This window comes from Acanthisitta chloris, unplaced genomic scaffold, assembly GCF_000695815.1.
Source record: "Acanthisitta chloris isolate BGI_N310 unplaced genomic scaffold, ASM69581v1 scaffold24615, whole genome shotgun sequence".
Classification (NCBI taxonomy): Eukaryota; Metazoa; Chordata; class Aves; order Passeriformes; family Acanthisittidae; genus Acanthisitta; species Acanthisitta chloris.
This window is the reverse complement of record NW_008673643.1, coordinates 37,520-58,247: the sequence shown is the minus strand read 5'-3', so window position 1 is coordinate 58,247 and position 20,728 is coordinate 37,520. Positions and strand designations below refer to the sequence as shown.

The following is a 20,728-nucleotide window of genomic DNA, read 5'->3' as shown; positions in this document are numbered from 1 at the left end:
AAAGAAGAGATTCCAATGGCATGATCACACAAACTGTGAGTTCTAATGTGTTGTGATTTGCCTGTACAGTGTTTGCTGTCTGCATCCCAGGCTTTGTAAGCAAAGGGAAGATCTGGTGCAAGATCACAAGGGACTTCTTTGCAGTACGGAGTACACCGAAGGGTAATTGCAATCAAGTACAATAGAGAGTGCAAACAACAATTTTTCACTCCATGAGACAATGGCATTTCTTGGAGAGCCAAGGCTAAGGCCAGCTCTCAGGTGGAATGTCCCTATATGCCAGGGCAATAATCTTATCCTGAGAGAAATCAGAAGAGCTAGACATTTCAGCAGACAACCAGTTAGAAGTGTAACAATCAGACTGATTTCTTTATATACTATTAGAGAGCAAATTCATGACACCAAGATGATACTACAACACCATTTGCACATGAGTCCTCTGCACAAATGACTTTGCAAATGCAGCTTGGGTTTGAGCTCAGAAGCTCTCCACAAGGTCTGTGCTCTACAGACAGACTCTCTTCCAGTACCTACACCGTGCATTCAGAATGTTCAGCTTCTCCAAACAGGCACAGGTACACAAAGAGGTTTTCCCCACTACTGCACTAAACCACTACGCAGGAAATGTCAACTTGCAACAAAGTGCTGTGGTTTGAGCAGTCTACAGGAACAAAAGCCTTAGAAAGCTCAGAGATCTAATCCAATCTAAGATTTTCTTGGAAGCAGAAGGAAGGCACTGATCTCTCCTCTCTGCTGACCAGCAACAGGACCCAAGGGAATGGCATGAAGCTGTGTCAGAGGAGGTTTAGGCTGGACATGAGGAAAAGATTCTTCACTCCAAAGGTGGTCAGGCACTGGAACAGACTCCCCACGAAGGTGGGCATGACACCAAGTCTGATAGAATTCAAGAAGTGCTTGGACAACGCTCTCAGGCCCATGGTCTGATTCTTGGGGCTGTCCTGTGCAGAGCCAGAAGCTGGACTTGATGGTCCTCATGGGTCCTTTCCAACCCAGAATATTCTATGATTTAAATTCAACAGAAAAGTACCTTACACTTTTGGACCACTAGGCATTCCAGGACAAGTTTCCATCACCTCTGGTGATCTTTGCACACTTAGAAATTTCAGCTGAGACTGGCTCAAGGAACCCCAAACAAGCAGCAAATGTATTTTTTGCCCCCCACAAAAGAATTATTCCATAAAACCATGTGTCATTAAATAAACCAACCAAACATACAAACAAAAAAACCCCCAACAAGCCAAAGACACCCCATTCACCTTCATCACGGCAAAGATCACACTGGGAGGGGGGAAAAACCCTGGACAATGGGTTTCAGTCAACTGGGAAACACAGATACTATCTGAATATAACATGAAAAATCATACATGTAGAAAACCAAGAGCTTGCTCTGTCAGCAGAGCTAACACTATCTGATCTATAATCACTGCCCTGAGCACAACTCAGGACAGGACAGGTTACCACACTCCTTTCTTCTGTAAAATTCATTTCCCCAGACAGATGGACAACACTTTAAGGCAAAAAAACCCCACAGGTCCTACCGGATCAGATCTCACAAGACATTTGAAAATCTCCCATGTATCTGAGGGGGTAGACAGAGAAAAGAACACCATCTCCAGCACCTACCTACCTGTAGCTACACTTTCCCATGAACAGGGTCAGACAAAAAAAATAAATTGATGGAACCACAAAAGGAAGAGATCAGAAACTTCTGAGCTCAGTTTTCTGTGAGTGAAAGACTGAGATTAAAGAGGTAACAAATCTAAGTCCTATTTGCTCTCATTTCCTCTATGATCAAGAATGCCAAGACTACCATTGGCACAGCAACAGCTGTAGAGGATCATTTTAAATCATCCAATAAGTGAAAAATTTAAAACACAATTTTTCTCAGAGGCTGCAGAAAAAGCCCCAAGAGAACAAAGGGTCTGTAGAACTCAGGCAGTGAAAAGCAATTGTATTCATTCTTCAAACAGATTTAATCCCTCACAGGTAAATTCTCAAATGGCAGAGTAAAGGAAAATCCTTGTCTATCACAGCTAAAACAAAAAGACTCAGTTTCAATTTCCTTTCCAGCATTTCTGAGTAGCACAGGACTATGTACTTCCAAAACAATTAGAGAGAAAAAGAAACCTGCAGCAATGCATGGACATGGTGAGAAGAATGTTTCTATTATAACAGGCTTTAAAGTTTGGAACAGTAACAACTCTGAAAAATGAAGACTTTGAAAATTTTCTCATAATCCTGGTTTTCCTTGCTTGTGGTCTCTCTGCTCATTTGTTTTATTTGGAATGGAAGGGGAAATGCACAGCTCTTAATAACTGAGGGATAGCAACTGAGCAGCCTAGTACTGAGGACTTCAAATCTTAGTCAAGAGACAAGGAGGAAAAATGAATCCCCAATATGCAAATACTTCTGTAAGACTACAGAAAGAAATGCAGTAGCTTCCAAGACAAAGATTAAAATTCCTTTTGCTCTCCTTCTTTCAGGCCCCTCTGCATTGCTGTTTGCCAAAATGCTTTCAAAGCCAACCTGAGTTCAAAGATCCAAAGCAGGAAGCAAGATCCAGAAAACAGCACTTCAAGTTTCAGCTACCAGAAACAGAGATAAAAATCCTGGAGCAGATAAGTCTGCTTAAGTCTCAGAATGAGGAAGAAGAGACACACTTCATTTCATCCCTGGGTGGTTAAAGAAGAACTGGGACCTTGTGGGCATTCCAAACTAGGTAACCTCTATGGTTCTCAGAGCATGTTCATCCACAGAGAAAATAAATAACACCACATATCTCTACAGGCAGGAGGGTCTGTGGCAAGACATCCACACTTGGAACACACAATGTAGACTGTGACATCAGAATAAAGATATAATATTTTAATCACACTAACAGTGGAACATTGCTGTGTAAGCACAAAGGCATCCATGACAGTACTTCATTAGCAGACAGAATTGTGCCACTAGAACACAGAGTGTATTTTTTGTAAATAATTCTCTCCCAGGACATGCAATGCTTAAATACAGATAGCAGGAATTAGTTCTACTACACACCCACTCCCTGGTTTTGGTCCTAAGTTAGAAACCAGAGAAATATTTAAAGCAAAATGTTTGACTATTATCAGTATCAGTGCTGTTTGTGTTATCTATGTGGACCCATTAGCAGACACTTATAACCTTGTCACTTAAGAGAGTACACAGTGACTGGGTAATTTTAAGTTACATTTTTAAACTATTTTTATTATTATTTTGAACTCCCCATGTAAACAGTAGCTTAACAGCATTTTTCCAAAGTTTAAAAACAGACAGTGAAAGAAAGCTAAGTGTCAACAACAAGAACCCAAAACATTTCATCATCCCACATTAAAGGCTCAAAACTTTGTTAAGATATGCCCTCTTGAAATGAAGTTCTAAAGAAAAGTTTGCATGAATGCATTCAACACAGACAAACATTTGATTTTCATCTTGTACTGTACCTTGTCATATTTGCTACTGGAACCAAAGCCAAAAATCAGAAGGTGACCGTGAGAATCAGTACATGCAAAATGCTGTCCATCAGGAGAGCACTTGCAGTCAAAAACTGCACCATGGCCTTGTCCTTCAATCTGAAATACATCAACATACAACATAATTAAGTTACCAGAAATAAATCATATACACTTATGATTCTCAAAACTGTGGTGCTGATGTTGAAATTTATTATAAAATCTGAACAACAGGATACTGCTAGATGGAAGTTACTTTAAAACATAGCTTACTTTCTTTAGCTATTCACTTTCCAGTGAATTTTGTAATAATGCTCATGAAAGATGCCAAATTGATAGCAGTAGAAACTGACAGACTTTATCCACAGAGCAGGCACAGTATAGGAAGTGAAAATAAAAGCTTCCCCTTGACCGTCCTGCTAATGAGCCTAACCAGAGAGCTGGGTCCAGTTCAGGGCTTAGTCCCTACACCCTTTCCATCCACTGCCTTTTTGCTAAGCTAGCCCAGGAGCATTGGCTGCTGTGGTGTTCAGAACACCTGCCCCCTAGAAAACGCACTGACATAGACAACCCACATTACACAGCTCGGCAACTGCCTGTTTCTGTAACTCCTACTCCTAATTTATTGGAATGGGGAAGGAGTAGATTTGTGTAAAAACTCCACTTTTTAAAGGAGAACTGCAAAGATTTTAAAAAAGGAATTTTTACCTGATACTCATTTTCTGTTTTCCAGTTCCATTAAGCCAGAACAAATGGGTTTTTGTTTTTCCCTGCAACCTGTCAATCAAGCAGAGGTGACCAATCACCACTCTGAATTTTCATGTCTGCAGCACCTCTTCAGAAAGCCCCTTTCTATTCTCCCCAGCAAAGCACTTTTGCATTTTCTTTAAAGAGACACCAAACAAAATTCTTGCCCTAACTGTGGCAGTCCTATATACTGCCAGGAAAAAAACCCAACGGTATTCAGCCTACAGACAGTAACACTACGCACTTCTGTAGCACCTTCCAGAGGCCATCAGTCTTAGTTAAAAAAAGTTTCATCAAGCCTCAAAAAACCCTGTGAGGTAGGTACTGTTCTCACTCTCTTACAGGCTGAGACAAAAGCAAGAATTCTAAATCTTTTACCCATGGTCTTGCAACACACCCACACCCCTGCACATCCCCCCAGCGACAGAGACTGCTCCAGCTATTACCAGGCTTTCAGGTATTTGATCAAGATCTTTCTTAATACAAGTAATTTCCCTAAAAGTCAAACGAGTTTCTGGATGAGCAAAAGAAGAACATAAACCAATGCAAGTTTTATGTTCTGTTTTGCCCATTATTCCAGAAGAAATGAACAAAAGTATCCTATAGAAAGAGATGGAAAATAAAAACAAAGCTTCAAGCAAGTGACACTAACATCACAACAGCCAGGAATGCAGACTTAATTTAGGCTAAGCAAGATCCAACCACCACGGCAAAGTTACAATTTTGTGCTGCTTTTAGCATGTAGAAAGCTCACTGCATTAAAGGGAGACAGTTTGGGAAGGTAGGTGGAAAGCAGAAGGAATTTCAGCACAAGAATAAGCTTTTCAGAAATACAGAAAAAAAGCTGTAAAAGAAGTACTTTAGACAGAGATTTCTGTTCCCTTTCCCTTCCTTCAACATAGGAAGCATCAAAGTATTGAGCTCCCTAACATTCAAGTCCTTCATAAGTAGAATTTCAGGATTCTCCTGGAGCCTAAGTTTTGAAGACCTTTTGTTTTACAAGGAGAACAAGACATTTTGTGGTAAGAACTATTTGCCAACCATAGTGAGGGGAAAAATGAGAAACAGAAGAACAAAATCAGACTATTAAGATTATGGGTCTTTTAACCCCTTCCATCAAGAAATGGTTTGGATGGACCATTTTCATGAACCCCCTGGGAATTAGAGTGTTAGCTGGAAAACATTCCCTTCTTATGTAAAGGAAAAGAATGGTGTTCTACTATTTGGGGATAAGTACAGTGCAAATAGTTTCACTCTAAACGTGCCCAGAATCTGGTTTTCAAAAGAGCTTTTGGAAAGGGCAGTTGTAAGACCTTTTAGTACAACCCCTCAAGTCTGAAGTACAAATACTTATAAATAAAGATCCTTATAAGAACAAAAATTACTGTTGGGGATAACCTTCCAAGACACAATTACTATCACAAATTAAAGAACAAAGCCTACCAGAGTGTACTACCCAGTAGAATTTCTTTTTCTTAAACAAAACGATTTTTGGATGAATAAATGACACCTTGCAATGGAATTTCTTTAATAATAAAGCTAACACAGAGGAGTTGGTCATTTGGAACAGGAACTAAATGCTAAATTGCAAAAAGGGAAGCTGAAATAAGCCAGTGAAGCTGTACCTTCAGCAAGATAGATAAAGGACTTCAGCAAAAAGGAAGCTGCCTTGCCCACTCCATCCCTTCTAAATCAAAGATGCAAGAACTACATGAAGACAGCATCCCAAAGAAGATAAAGTGTTTATTCTGTCTGAAATCTTCCCCTGCTGAATATAAGGATATCAATGGCGAAGGGAAGTCTGTTCACAAGAACAGAGAGTGCACTGGTTAATTAAGAGCTGTCACAAAGTGGTTTGTGTTGGAAGAGACCTTAAAGATCATCTAGTTCCAATCCCCTGCCTTGGGTAGAGGGACACCTTCCACTGGCTCAGAGCCCCATCCTTGAACACTTCCACAGATGTGGAGTCTACAACCTCTCTGGGCACAGTGCCTCAGCAAAGGCTGCACCCCAACCAAGGGCTGTGAGGAGTGAATGTGTTAAGACAATGCTGGTAGCAAAGCAAGTTACAAGGATTCTTCAGCCACAAACAGGGAAGAACCAGTGATGCTTTATGATGAGGCCTAAGGTAAGATGACTTCAGTCTCAACCCAGGAATTAAGCTTTTTGCCCATATTTTCACCAGCAAGGAAACAAATGGACATTGGTACATGGCCAAGGGAGGAACGCTGATGAAATAAGACAACAAATAAGGCAAGACTCCTCAGTTTTAAGAAGACTTTACCCCCAAACCAGGGAGAATAGAGTTGTCAAACTGGTACACAAAACAATGTCTTAGATCCATAAAAATTACTTGTTCATGAAAACAGAATAGTACCACCTACAGAGAAAGTGAGCTCAGAATGAAACCTTTCTGACCTGTTGTCAACAGATAATATTGAAAGACCTAAAACTTGGCTTTCAAGAAAAGTAAAAGAGAAGGGTGGGGGGGAAAAAAATCTACACAAATCAAGTAAAATTGAAATTAATCAAGAGCAGAGAGTACCACAGAAACTTAAACTTTCTTCAGTAAAACAACTAATGTTTTAATGCCAAGAAAATAAAATTTATTCAACCTAGCCAGATTTCAAAGCCATAATATGGTACTGAATTCTTGGTCCAAATGAAGCAGATTGTGATTAGCAGGAGAAATGCAGAGTAGGTAAACTTTCTAAGGAAAGGATAATAGTTATTGATTTTGGAAAGACATACAGAGCTAAAGGGATGTTATCACTGCAGTTTCTCAAGCCAGACCTTTCTGCTATTGGATATAGGAAAAATAAGAGCCAGTAGATGGAATGAACATTAGGAAATCATCCACTGAAAACAGATTTGGGACAGCACAAATGACATCAACTGAAGCAATTAAAAGCCAGCAGGACAAAATGAAAAGCCAACAGGCCACGAACCTAGTAAGATTATTAGAAATAACTTACTAACACACCTACTGCCCGAAAAAAATAATTAAACTCCATCTACATACAATAACACTATACTTTTCTAACACATCTTCCAACACAAGTCATCAGCACTGATTAAAAAAGATCACCAGTGAACTAAACCTCTACTAGCCTGAGGTAGAAACCATCCTTCATGTTAAGGGACTGAGGCAATTAGTTGGAAACACAGGGAAAAAGATCACTGTATATTCCTTGCAATGCATCAGATTTAATGCAGGAACGAAAGGAAAACTATTATTCTAAAGTATATCAGAGGTATATCCAGAAGAGAAAGCACATACATGCTAGACAAATAGACAATAAGAACAAAATATTCCAAAGCAATACACATATTTTTTGCTTCCAGTGTTCAAGATATGTACATTCTAAGAGGAACAACTACAGAGAACTATTTCCACTCATCATGAGAATGGAATACCTAAGAGCTCTGATACTTTTCATGGACACTAAGGGAAGATTAATATTTTGTATGACTATACTAAAAGACCTTTAGCAGGAAGATAACTACTCAAATGCACAGGAACAAATGAATATTAGTCACAAGCAACATTCAAACTTGAAAACTGAAATTTAGATTCTAACAATCATGACAATGATATGCTAGAACAATTTTCTAAAACTAGAAAAAAAGCAAAGCTACCTAATTGTTATTAAGACTCTTTCATAAGTGATGAAGTCTCCAAGTATTTGGAAGCTCCTTTGCAGGTTTGCATTCTTCTTTGTTTTAAGGAATAATCTCTAATCACTGCTTACTTCCATGGTAAGCCAAAAAATATCTACGGACTTTCTGCAAAGTTAGAAGAGGTTGCTATGAATTTGGAGGAGAGAAGACTTAATTTTCAAGCCAATTTAAAAAACAAAAGCCCAGCAGATCTACACAGCTTCCAGAGCAGTAACAAAGGATCAAATGGTAGGAAGAGGACTACACCTAATCAAAGTAAGAGTAACATGTTGACTAAACGTTTCCATGTTCCTACCACCCAAGTCAGTGATGCGTTCAGGAAAGCTGTAATTGTCTTGAAAGATGAAAACTATCAATGAAAAGGTCTGACAGATCACCCACCCTGGGGATGCCTGAAGCTGTACAAAGGCTATATACAAAGTATTTACAGCTGCTTTTTTTTTCTTGGAGAATATTTTTCTTAATATACATCCTGCAAACACAGACTGCCTTCTGTCTGAACTATTAAAGTTTTATGCTGGTTCTGCTCTTCAGAACCTGCTCCTCAGGATGTGCTCTTAGGCACTATTCAAAGGTGAAGACTCTCAAAAATCTCAAAAGCCTTGCAGTAGGACTACACATGAACTGATAAGCATCTATAATCATTACTTAAGTTATTCTGATTTCACACGGCTACAAAACCTGACCTAAAAATACAATCCCACATAATTCCAGCGAAAGTGGAAGACTTTATGAAGGCCACAACATAAGAAGTAACTGGTTTTACATCTCTAGTTAACACTGGAGATTACAATACATTGTCCATATGAGCAAGCAATGTGCCTCTTGGACATTAGTCCAAAAATCACACTGTGCGGCAGAAAATCCATGCACGATGTATTCTGCTGAGCTGTCCTAGACGGAATCTGATCTTCCATGTTGTTCTTCTGACAGGGTCTCCCAATTTTTGATACGTAATTTAGCCTAAAACTAATCAAGTGGTTGCCAGCAAAGACCTAGGTAGGTCAGGCAGCTTTACTGATTAAAGAAAAGGAAATAATGCTGTAAAGTGATATGATAATGCTGTTAGGTCTTTAGAGTTTACCAGATTGCATTGAAACTAGAAGTAGCATTAGGAAGTAAGAGACCACAATGTACAGATCAGTGAAAGATCAGATGTCAAAGATAGGGCAGGAAAAACATTAAGATACACAGACATAAGCAGGCATAGCATAGGAACTGCCCATAACGGAGTGTCCACTTAAAGCTAAAATGAAAGGACAGAGTCAACAACCAGCTCTCTGAAGGAGCAGGAGCACACAGAAAAATCCAATTGTAACTTAGTAGTCTCTGCTTGATTGACAATTTGCAGGAAGAAACCCTTTTGACCTGAATCAGTTAAAGCCCGTAACACTGACAGTAAATTCTAAACAAAACAAATATTAAACTGTACTAAAACATTCAAACAGTCATTAACAGGAAATGTGTGTCCAAATTCACAAAAACTAGACATCATTGCCATTATGAAATACATTCCTATTATGACCTCCATGGGTGTTCCCAATATTTCTGACTGATTTATATAAAACATAAGACGTGGGAAGAGGGCAGAGACTGAGTGGGGAGACAACCAACAAAGCACTGCACCCAGGTAAGACTGATTCTTCAACCTTACTGCAGACGCTCCATTAGCTTCAAGTAGGGTCAAAACTACACCTCTTACAATTTCCATTGTAGAAATTAGGAAAACTCTCACAGGTTGCTTCAACCTGACCTTTTTATGGTCAAGTTTGTATATGACAATTTCAGTCACTGCTTCAAATAAACATAAAACGTACCCAAAGCTCTCAAAGCTAAGAAAGTGTTTCTATTAAAAGTTTTCAAAAGAGACATTGTTAAAGAGCTGGGGGAAACATATAAGCTTATAAAAGGACGATGTAATGCAACTACCATACATCCTACAGAAGTAATTAAGGACCCACTTGGAAAGAAACGCACGAAACCAGGAATAGCACCAGACAACTTTACATTAATTAGACAATCAGCTAGCTATGGACTTGGGCACAAAACACTCAAGACATTATCTTCAGCAATCTTGTCCTTATTTCTTGATGTCTATGTGGCTATAACTTTCAACCTTAACATCAACACATGGGTGTTAGGGGTTTTGGTTGGGTTTTTTAAATATATAATTTTTAAAAATGTATCTGCATTTACACAGATTAACTAGTACCTGGCTATGAAAAGGCATATATTCACCATGGTAACTTCATGCAGTGAACACAAAACAAAATTAGTATGAATGTACCCACTCGCTTCAAAGTTTTCTCCCTGGATGCATGGCAGTACATTTCCAGTTTCAAAAACAGGCTCCATGTTTTAAATACCATTATTGCTCTGTTAAATTATGTATCACCTCATCTCCTGATTTTGTACTAGCATTTCTAAGAAGTATAACCTGCTTCATTACAACAACATTTGAAATAAAGGCAGGATTTAGAGATAAACAACTATGATCATCACACAACCAGAAAAGGATGACCATACAAAGGTAGGTTAGTATCTGCTTGCTGATTCTACTGCTCCAATTGCTCAAAGGCAATCAAATGAAACAAAGAAATATCAGAGATCACCTTCAAAACAACCATATCAAATCCAGTTTTTGTTCTTCAGCCCAAGGCTTCTCAAGAAAGATGCATCCTGAAAAAGAAAACTGAGGTCCAATAAGAGTTGCTTCTTTTTCCCTTTACTATAGCACAGTCTTGGGAGCTTTGGTCTGAACTTTAAGACTGGTCAGGAAATCAAGAGACCTAAAAATAGGTTTGTGAGTGTTCACAAACAGGTTATATTCTCTTGAGTATATAAAAGAATTACACACTTCACTACATAAAAAATTAGAACATAGTCCAATGAAAGCTACTACAGCAGAGTAATAAGTAAATGAGGTTTTAATTAGCAGTCCTGCACCATTCCAAGATCCCTTCTACATACTATTTCTTCTGCCTAACTTTTGTAGCAGTAATTGTTAGAAACATGGTCATGCTGTAAACCTGAGTGTGGAAAGCAGATGCCAGAGTTATCTTCTCAAGTACAGATACAGAGATCTTCCAGTGAAGTAGAACTTTTGTACTTCACTAACAAAACTTCAGGAATACCCAGACATAACCACTATAGCTTGTCAAAAACATCTATCAAGCTTTATTTACAGAACTGTCTCACTTCATGTACCTGACACAGATGTACAGTGATTAAAAAACAAATTTTAAATTAACTTCATTTTATAGTAACAATACTTTATCTAAAAATTAAGTAGTGCCAAAAGAGGCATCATGCATGTTTGCTTGAAAACTACATTTACAAGCTGTGGTAAATTTTCCCCCTTTCAGGCATTTTCTCTTTAAGCTGTGGTAAAATAAAAAAAAATTTTAAAATACATTAAGTCAGTCGTGCTAAGTAGCTGGTCTTAAGGCTTGGTGAAAAATCCTGACTGCATTTCTCAACCACAGCTCTGTATTTTCCTCTTTCTCGTAACAAGCACTGTCCCATCAAATCTGAGACTTTGTCAGAGAAGCTACCCCAAGCTTCTGGTCAACTTGGTGAGACAGGATAAAACATTCAATTTTCACAATTCTATAGTTAAAAAGCTTGCAGATTCATGAACCTTTTTACCCTGCTGCAAGGCTACAAGCTTTTTTGAATTTTGTATGGATTTTTGGTTGGGTTGTTAGGGGGTTTTTTTCCCCCCAAGGATTATAAACTTCTGCAGCACCTTCCTAACTCCAACCAAGAACATAAGCAAAAAATCAGCCTGCAAGTTTGTTTGCTCCACTGATAAAGCAGCTTATGTCTGTTGTACTGAATATTCAACAACAGTTTATATTGAAGTACTTAAAAAATACTTTCAGTATCAAGAACTTTGGAGCTACTGTTCCCCATTAATGTACCTGTTAAGGAGAATGACTACATTTAAGTTTTGATGAGGCAATATAATGCCAAGTCAAATAACTTTATCTTGCTGAAAGAATCCATAAATATTAACATAAGGTTCCAGTGAGATGTCCTTTCATCTCTGAACTCCAAGACAAAGGGTTTGTCCCCATTTTTCCATCAGATGTCACAATTTTTCTTTAGACTAAAAATGTGCTTTTTTATGCAATTAAGACTAAACTTTATCCTAATATCTTAAGTCATTTATTTCTGGGCTGACAATTTTAAATGAAGTTGGATAAAATAGTATCTACATTTATATGAAAACTGTGACTGTAAACTTTAACTTCTTAGAAAACTGGCACTTTTCAATTCATCTCCTTCCACTGTACTCGGTTTAATGTATGTTTTTTAATACAGATGGAAGAAACTATGCTCATCACACTAGCCAAATCTTTGAGTAGGCTATTTAACATTTTGGGAAATAAACACAAAAGTGCTTAAGTCCTCACTTTGTTTTAAAAATGTTCACATTTAAAGTCTTAAGTTTCATAATCCATTGCTAATTAATAAGCATATTGGAAAGAACACATGCAAATCACAACAAGTCACAAGCTTTCTAGTTCTGAATACAATGTCTATTTACATAAAATTTAACTAATGAATTTTACATGAAAGTGTGGGACTATTCATCATGAGCTTTCAACAGAAGAGTGCCTAGAATCATAGCAAAGAGCTAGGATTCTGGGACAGAGATCTAGAGGAAAATATGCCCCAGTTAAAAAAAAAAAAAAAATCACTTTTTTTTCCTAGGACATGTGAAAACCTGTAAGAAGCCACATCCTACCTGAAGCAACTACAGCTATCAAAAAGACACTGTTGTCCTTCTAGGTCTCAACGGAAGAGCATGTCTTAGCCCCTGGAGCAGAGTCTTTCAAAAATAGTCAAGAAATGCAACTGTGCCCTGCACCTTCTCCAATGTTGATGCAACAGGCAGGTCAGCCTCCCCTCAGGCTTTGCAATTGTAAAGGTTTGTTTTGTTTTATGTCTTTGTTTCTGACAGCTTCCATAGAAGTGAGACAAAGGGCATAAGAACAACAAACACCAATTCAAGCACTAAGAGTTACACTGCCCTAAGAAATCACCCACTCTGCAAGTACCAATATGGTTTCCAGGGCAAGCAACATTTACTCAGTGACACAGAGGACAACAGTGGTGTTTCTGGGAGAGATTAAAGCTCTTCTTTCACAAATAGAACTGAGTTAGTTGCCATTTCAAAGGAAGGTCAAGGTGAGAAAGGGGGAGAGCAGGTTCAGTTAGAATTTTTCTTCTTCCTCCTCCAAAAGAATCAGAAGGCTGCTTCAAACCACTAGTTTACAGAGCTCAAATTGTAATGCATGACTGAAACATACTTATGGTATTTCTATATGCTCTGATGAAATATGATTTGGCATTTAGAAAAAGACTCATCATCAAAATTGCAACAGTTGGAAATACACAGTGTGACCTTTAAGAGTCAAAGGCTAAGGTGGCTTAGCCTTCCAAGCAATTCAGACAGTCACAAAGGTAGGAGGATTTTGCAGTGTTTAGATCTGTGAATTTAACACAAGATTGTAAAAACACTTTTTTGTATCAGTATTTCAAAGCATTCTTCAGAACACAATGGAAGGACTAAGGCCACCTCTGCACTGAGTTCAAAGCAGGTTCCAGCACTATCACCCAGAGCGTGTTGCAAGTGCACCATAATACACAGCAGTGCTCAAAGGAGCACTAAGGCAATGCAGCAAGAATCAGTCCAAATGAACACTTCACCATTCAGGGAGCACATTCAGATTACAAATAAGCAAAAGGCTGACCTTGACAAGAGTTCAGGCACACAGGAGGCCCCTGAGGCACACCAATTCATGCCAGACATAAGGCAGCCTACTGCCAGCTACAGCAAAGCCTGGCTGCTCAAAGATGCAACTCACAATGAGAGTCAATCCAGTAAGACAGAAGAGCAATATCTAGTCATGAAAGGTCTTTTGCTGTTGGTTTTGTTTGGGGTTTTGTTTTTTTTAAAATCTGACCAGGAGAATAATTTTTTTCTTTAAAGGCTTCAATATTCCTACATGATTAATTTCTACATCACACAAAGTTTTCTTAAGCATTTTAAGGCTAGTCTTTATCAACTAAAACCCAAGTTTTCTGGCTCAGTAATTGCAGTGCCTACCTACAGAATCTGCAGTCAGGTTATCAGATTCAGGCAAAGCAATGACATTCAAAGATACAGTAAAAAATCTCAAATTCTACAGTGACAAAGATTGTAAAAATGCCTGCTCTCCTCTAATCTTTCCTCTTGCTACTGTAGTACAGTCTCCATACTTTCAGTGGAATACTTTTAAGTAACAGGAGTCACCATATGTTGCTGCAACTGTTCATAAAGCTATGTAAATCAGGTTATTAACGAAAACCAAAACCAAACCACAAAACTAAAGACAAAGGACAGCTACAAAGCTTTACATATCCTAAAATCTTTTAGGAAGCTTTTTTGAATGTTCTTCTACAGGGCAGCCCACTCATGGGACAAGAAGTATCAGCTGTATCACAGGAGAAACCCATCCTCAAAGGCTCCAGACAGAATGCCCTGTGCAAGAAGTCTGAATCAGCAGAGCTCAGTCCCAAGAGGTACTGCTTAAAGAACAGTGTGCTTAAAGGAAACTGCCTAAGTCCAAAAAATAACAAGCAAGGGCAGCACTGTAACAACACAAACCTGTTTATGGTCAGACTTGAGTAACAACTAACAACACTTGAAAACACAACACTTAAAAACTCAAGGCAGTACTTAATGTCCACACTGCAACACCAACAAAAACCCAATCACCAAACCTAACAAAAACCTATGCATCCGCCTAACATTACTAGGTATCTCCTTTTTGATCTGGAAGATTCTTAAGCTCCTGTAGTTTCTTTTTCCCCTCATACATTCTCAGAATTAGAAAGTTTCTACTTGGAGCCTAAGGGAACTAAAAACATTAAGGCTAAGCTGCAGCACATACCATCCAAGTGGCAACCCTGGCATTCCCAACAAACCAGCAGTGTCAGATCTATTAACAAGTAACTTACTGAGAACACCTGAAAGAAAACAGATGCTATGACAAGAACTGGATGGTGTACAGCTCCTATTTATGACCTAACAGAACACTAATCCTGCAAATTCAAAAGTTTGCCTGAAGCTTGAAGGCAAAAATAAATTTTTACCACTTTCTAATTTACCTGGAACATGATTTGCACACCCAAGAAAACAAGACAGTGCCTAAACCAACAGGCTACAGTACATATTCATGTCACACCAGTGTCAGAGCTCCAGGGGAAAATTGGGAAGAAGTCCTACCTAGACATTTATAGCCCTCCTGGGTAAGTGGCAGGTGTTGAATCCAGTATCTTACCACTGAGGAGAGAACAGAATCTGGGTATTCCATGTCCCAGCTCTAACAGCTAGGGCAATCCCAAAAGATGAGTGCCACCTGCTCCTGTGCCCTGCTTTAGGAAAGCAGGGACGTCCCTCCGTTGTTGGAAAGGTGCCTTACCACACAAGGGATACAGATGCCTCAATGCAGCTTTAAGTAGGAAGTGGAATTTCAAATACATCTCTATGTACATTACCATGCAATTGCTTTCACTAGACAGCTCCCTATTCAGTGTATTTTTCCCCCCCAAGATCATCCACTAAGATGCTTAAATCTTAGACACTGTTCAGCAAAATGAGCCACAATTTAAACACTTACAAGGGTCTCTGCTGTTCTTCTGTAGCAATAACAGTATTTTTGTGAAATATATAAGCCCTGAAACAGTTGGCTGCAGCAACTACTTAAGGTTTATGACCCTGTTTCTTCAGAATGCTTATTTGTACCTGGGAAATACAGCATGTGAAACTACCCTAATATTACAACAAAGCCACCACCTCATTGATTCCTTGGAAAAATGAATGATAAATACACCAACACATTCTTCATTAGCAGCTGCGTTAAGTCAAGACTGCCATGAATATTACATAGGCCAAAAAGTAATTATCTGCATTCACATATGCAATTTCAAACATTCTCAGGACTTTCTTGCTGCATCTCAAAATCACCTAAAAGGCTTTTCCCATCTCACACTCTTGATATTTCTATGGTAAATTTCACTCTGGCAGAGTGAATATATTCAGGATTCACTGAATGAATGATTTTAAGTGTTCAAGTCACTGAATTAAACCAGTCCTGGATGTCTATGAACTCTGACACCAAGTTATGCAATACTTACATAACTAGACCAAAAGAAGAGTACAGATGAAAATGTGGAATAAATAAAATATATATACTTACTGAGAGTAAACTCATGTGACAGCCATTTATGGGACTGAGTTTACTATTAATCATAAAGACCAAAATCTGGCAAACGGACCAAAGATGCTTCAAATTGTGATGATGACAATTGATTTAACAGCAAATCTAAAGTTTCAAATGAAAGAATGTTCTGCAGGACCAGCAGAAGTCATCTAGTGGGACCAATTTGTAACCAGCAAGGTTAAATGGGGGCATCAAAGTTTAAGTTAAATGCAAAACAAAAAGTATGTTTGATTACTATGGCTTTCTTTGAAATTCAACTGGCTGGATAAAAGAATTAGGTTCCAAACTGACACTACTTTCATCCCTCAAATTTTGATTACCTTTTTTTTGATGCTGACAATGAAGGAATTTGGGGTGGGATGAAAAGCGACTTAAAAATACCCTACTTTGCTTTAGGGATTTGCCACGAGGCTTTCCATGTACAAAGCAATCCATCTAGGATGGGAATACCTGACTGGACTAACATTAAGCCAACAATCATCTGTGATTTTGCTAATTCAAACAACACTCCCAAGGTCTGCAATTTCTTTCCAGGAGCACTTCAGTGCTAGTTCTGGTACCACAGACCAGGCAATGATAACAAGAGGTTCTTGGACAGTAAAGCAGATATCTCATGTCATTCAACTTTTAGGTTTGGTTGCTCCAGATGACATTCCCTGTCTGCTCCAAAAGAATCCAATCTGTAAAAATTTCCCATCCCCTGAATAGAAATACAAATGCTGTTTTTCAGAAGTATGAGATGACATATTGAGCAATTCAATGAAGGTAACAGCGCTTATCAGAATAATTTAACAGCAGTTAATCTATTGATGTTCCCAGTGGATATGTCACTTTGGAAAGGGAGAAGACTGGCAGCTCTGTCTGTATCCAGGCCCTCCCTTAGTAAACCAGAACATTTAACATTTGCAGCTCTGCAGAGGTGACTGTGCAATGTCCTCTCCCTGTCCCTCATTATCTAAGAAAAGCTCTAATTTCCACCCATGGCTTTTGAAGCATCAAACACAAAAGACTGGCTGGTGAAATGTTCAGACCATAGAGACAAACCTCTCTTGCATACCTGGACCATACACCTTAATTCATTGGTTTGAGACAAACATTGCCAGACTTACAGCTCCCATCACCTCACACAGCAGGCAGATTTCTCATACTAATTTCTAGCATGAAGCACAGATTACTAGCTGCTGAGACCTTCTGACTGTCTACAAATTTCTCTGACTCCGAAGATCTTAAAACATATGCGACTTTTACCCTTTTTAGGTGTTTGTGTTGCATTGCACTCTTGAAATAAATATTTCAGGGGGCTGCCTAAGATCACAGACACCTGTAATTTAGATTCTGATAGCTCTTAAATTGACTTGTCTTCTAAAGAGCAGATGAGCTCAACCTCTTCTGACCTTAAACTCCATGAAACACATCATACATCCACTGTAAGCAGCACTGGAAAGGCAAGCTAACCATGCAATGAGAACATACACCTCACCTGGTAACACTGAACAGCACTGAGTATCAAAGTTATGTGCTCACAGCTCCAAGATGATTGTCTTGGATCCTTTGTAAGCTCAGTTACAGAAACCAACGCAGAGGGAACATTACTGAACATAGGTCAGTGCTGAAGGAGTCTAGGTTGCCCTCTCTCTGATTAATCTTGGATGAATTTCCTCAGAGCCTTTATGAACAGCACTGCACTGCACATCTCAAAATCTTTCTTTAGGTTCATAGTGACCTTCCTGGCTTGACTACATTTCTAAATGTCCCTTTTTTTTGTGAGTACATCTATGGTACATCTCTTCTTCAGATGATCTTCTTTATGCTGGTCTCCAAGACTGCCATTCCACTATGGCTGAAGCCCATTTGCCTACTCTCAACATTCCAAATGATTGTTCATATTCTACAAAGACTTTTGCAATTTTCTCCAGGAGACAAAGTCTGAATTGCACAACACATCATTACCTTTTTGAGGAAAAAGGTAAGTACAAAGACCCACTTAATACCAAGAAACAGATGGAAATACCTAATGCATCCATCTTGCAGAAGAATTAGTTTAGTGCAGAACTGACCAAATTTGAAACCTGCATGTGGAGGAGCTCTACACAGAAAGGTTGACAGTATTCAGTCCAATGGGCCAAGGCAGCATACAACAACATTGTATGAGATCAAGTGACTCCTGAAGAGCTTTAGCCAGATTAAGAATTAGTAATGCAAAAATAAACCAAGTTCCACCTTGGCTCCCCAGGCAGGAAACAGAGCACTGAAGGAGGGTCTCTGTCACCTTGTCTCTTACTCATGGTCTCTGACAATGTAACTAACACTGCAATTTTATGTGCATCAAGCGTATAGAGAGATGACACTATCAAATACAGCCAAAGAAACAACTTCCACATTTTACGGATTTACTCTTTGCCCCACTAAACTGAACAGGAATTTCTCTTGACTTCACCAGATGCAGGATCTTGCCCTACACAAAAACACATGCTTCAAGATGGCCTACATAAGAATGCACTAAAAGCAAAAGGTTTAGAATAGTTGCTTTGGCATATCTGCACAAAGGACAATAATTACCATGTTGAAGTAAGACCGGATTTTGACCCCTCTTGCCAAATCCCAAACTATGACATTTCCATCATGTCCAGCAGAGAAGAGAACTCTTGGATCAAACGGATGAGGTTCAAGCACAAACACTTCATCTTCATGCCCCTGGGAAATGAAGACACAGCAAGATGATCCAGAGTATTGCCTCAAATAATTTACCCAAGAATTCAATATGGCAACACTCTTAACTGCAACATCAGCCTATGAAATTGTCCAGCAAAGAACTACTCTGATCACATGTTTTTGGGATTTTTTTTTTTTGGTAGTGGTAAATTATATTTTTTTCTTTTGGTTGCAAATTTAGTTTCCTAAGTAGTATGTCAAGTATGTCCCAATATTCTCACCAGAATTTTAAAAAGATTAGAGTTCACAACATTTGGTATTCTGGGGTCTTAATGCTCCAGAGATTTCAATTTTCTTAGGCAGAGCATCAGTTAAAAATTAATTTTAAATCCACAGATTCAAATATATAACCAAAAGTTAGAGAACATCTTCAAAATTAACACTACATTTTAAAGCTTGCATTAAGTATTTCCACCCCTAAACAGAGCATCTAGTTACCTACAGCTACTATCAGACATTAATAAAATTGTTGATTTATAGTAGCTAGAAGACATTGTTTGTATTCATGGAATGATTAGGCTTGCTAATCCTCCGTTTAAACAGGGCAAATGTATCCATTAACAGTATTTCAGAACATTTATCACATTAAATAAAGGTGAAAGAAACAACTGTTTCCTTCTCTCCTTCAAGACAGCACTTCAGTTAAAAAAATACAAACAAGAAGTCCAAAATTAGTTTCAGACATCTTGAACAGCAATGGTTATTTGCAACTTTAAGGCTCTATTTTCTAATAAGCAGCTGACAGACATCTCTATTACACTTTAATTATCTGAAAACATTTGTCAAGGCAGTTTGAAGATAGAAAAAAAACAACATATAAGGAACAATGTTGATGATGTATATGTCAATTTTGCATTCAGGACTGATAAATCAAGATGGTAAACCTTACCATGAGAATATGAATGAGTTGACCAGTGAAAGAATTCCAAACTTTCAGAGTCATGTTATTTACTGCAGTGATAACGGAGTTGTCATGGCGGTCCCAGGCCACCATGGTCACCTTCAGCTTTGTGATTTTATCTTCAATTCCTTGCAAACTTTGCCTAAAACAAAAGAGCAAAAAATTGCAAAGGAATCTTAAATTGCCAAAATAGTTTAACACTACTAACAACTGAAAATAGTTTTGCATTTTGCTGTTTTATTAAGAACAGATGCATTACTTCTTCAAGAAAGCAGAGAAATGAAAAATGTTTTCCATTATGTAGCATGCACTTAAACAATGGCTATAGGGTCTTCTTAGTATCTTAGAGAATAGGTTGATCTGGTTTTTTTCAAGAAAATGCCCTCTGACACATACCTAACTCAATTAAATTTGATAGCTACAGTACTTGTTGCGACATCTTAAGAACAGGAGCCCAAACCAATCAACCAGCAAACAGTAATTTGTCCTGAAGAATATTTGTAAAAAGTAGTCCTAAATACAGAGAGAAGTACTCTATACCTTTAAAAGAATTAAACTCTCAGGCTGTATTTAGTCCTACACCACTACCCTTGCATCACTTTACTATTGCCAATAGTGGCACTTAATCTTGCATGAAACCCAAAAAATAGTCATCTCTAATATAAGCTATCAGAATACCCCAAAATGGCATTTTTGTCAGTGTGGCTTAAAGACTAATCACCCTTGAATTCTCTAGTACATTTATTTCTGGGAAAACATTGACCAAATGTAACAATAGTATGTTACCACTGAGTAGGCAGACAAAACACAGAATCTTCCATATAGTAAGCAGTACAACACATTACACAATTGTATATATTGTACAACTCAATAATAAAAAATGTAGTTATAGCCAGATTCCTTTCTAGATTCAATGCAGA

General features: G+C 38.3%; 1 protein-coding gene across 1 annotated transcript in view; it reads right to left on the bottom strand.

Annotated features, from left to right (window-relative positions):
• The window catches only part of PHIP (pleckstrin homology domain interacting protein), a 105,537-nt gene that overhangs the window by 47,344 nt on the left and 37,465 nt on the right, over positions 1-20,728 (bottom strand). The window contains exons 11-13 of the mRNA XM_009075035.1: positions 19,797-19,950; positions 18,755-18,889; positions 3,483-3,611 (exon numbers count right to left, since the gene is read on the bottom strand). Of these exons, the coding sequence (XP_009073283.1) occupies positions 3,483-3,611; positions 18,755-18,889; positions 19,797-19,950 (418 nt within the window). The remainder of the gene's footprint in view (positions 1-3,482; positions 3,612-18,754; positions 18,890-19,796; positions 19,951-20,728) is intronic.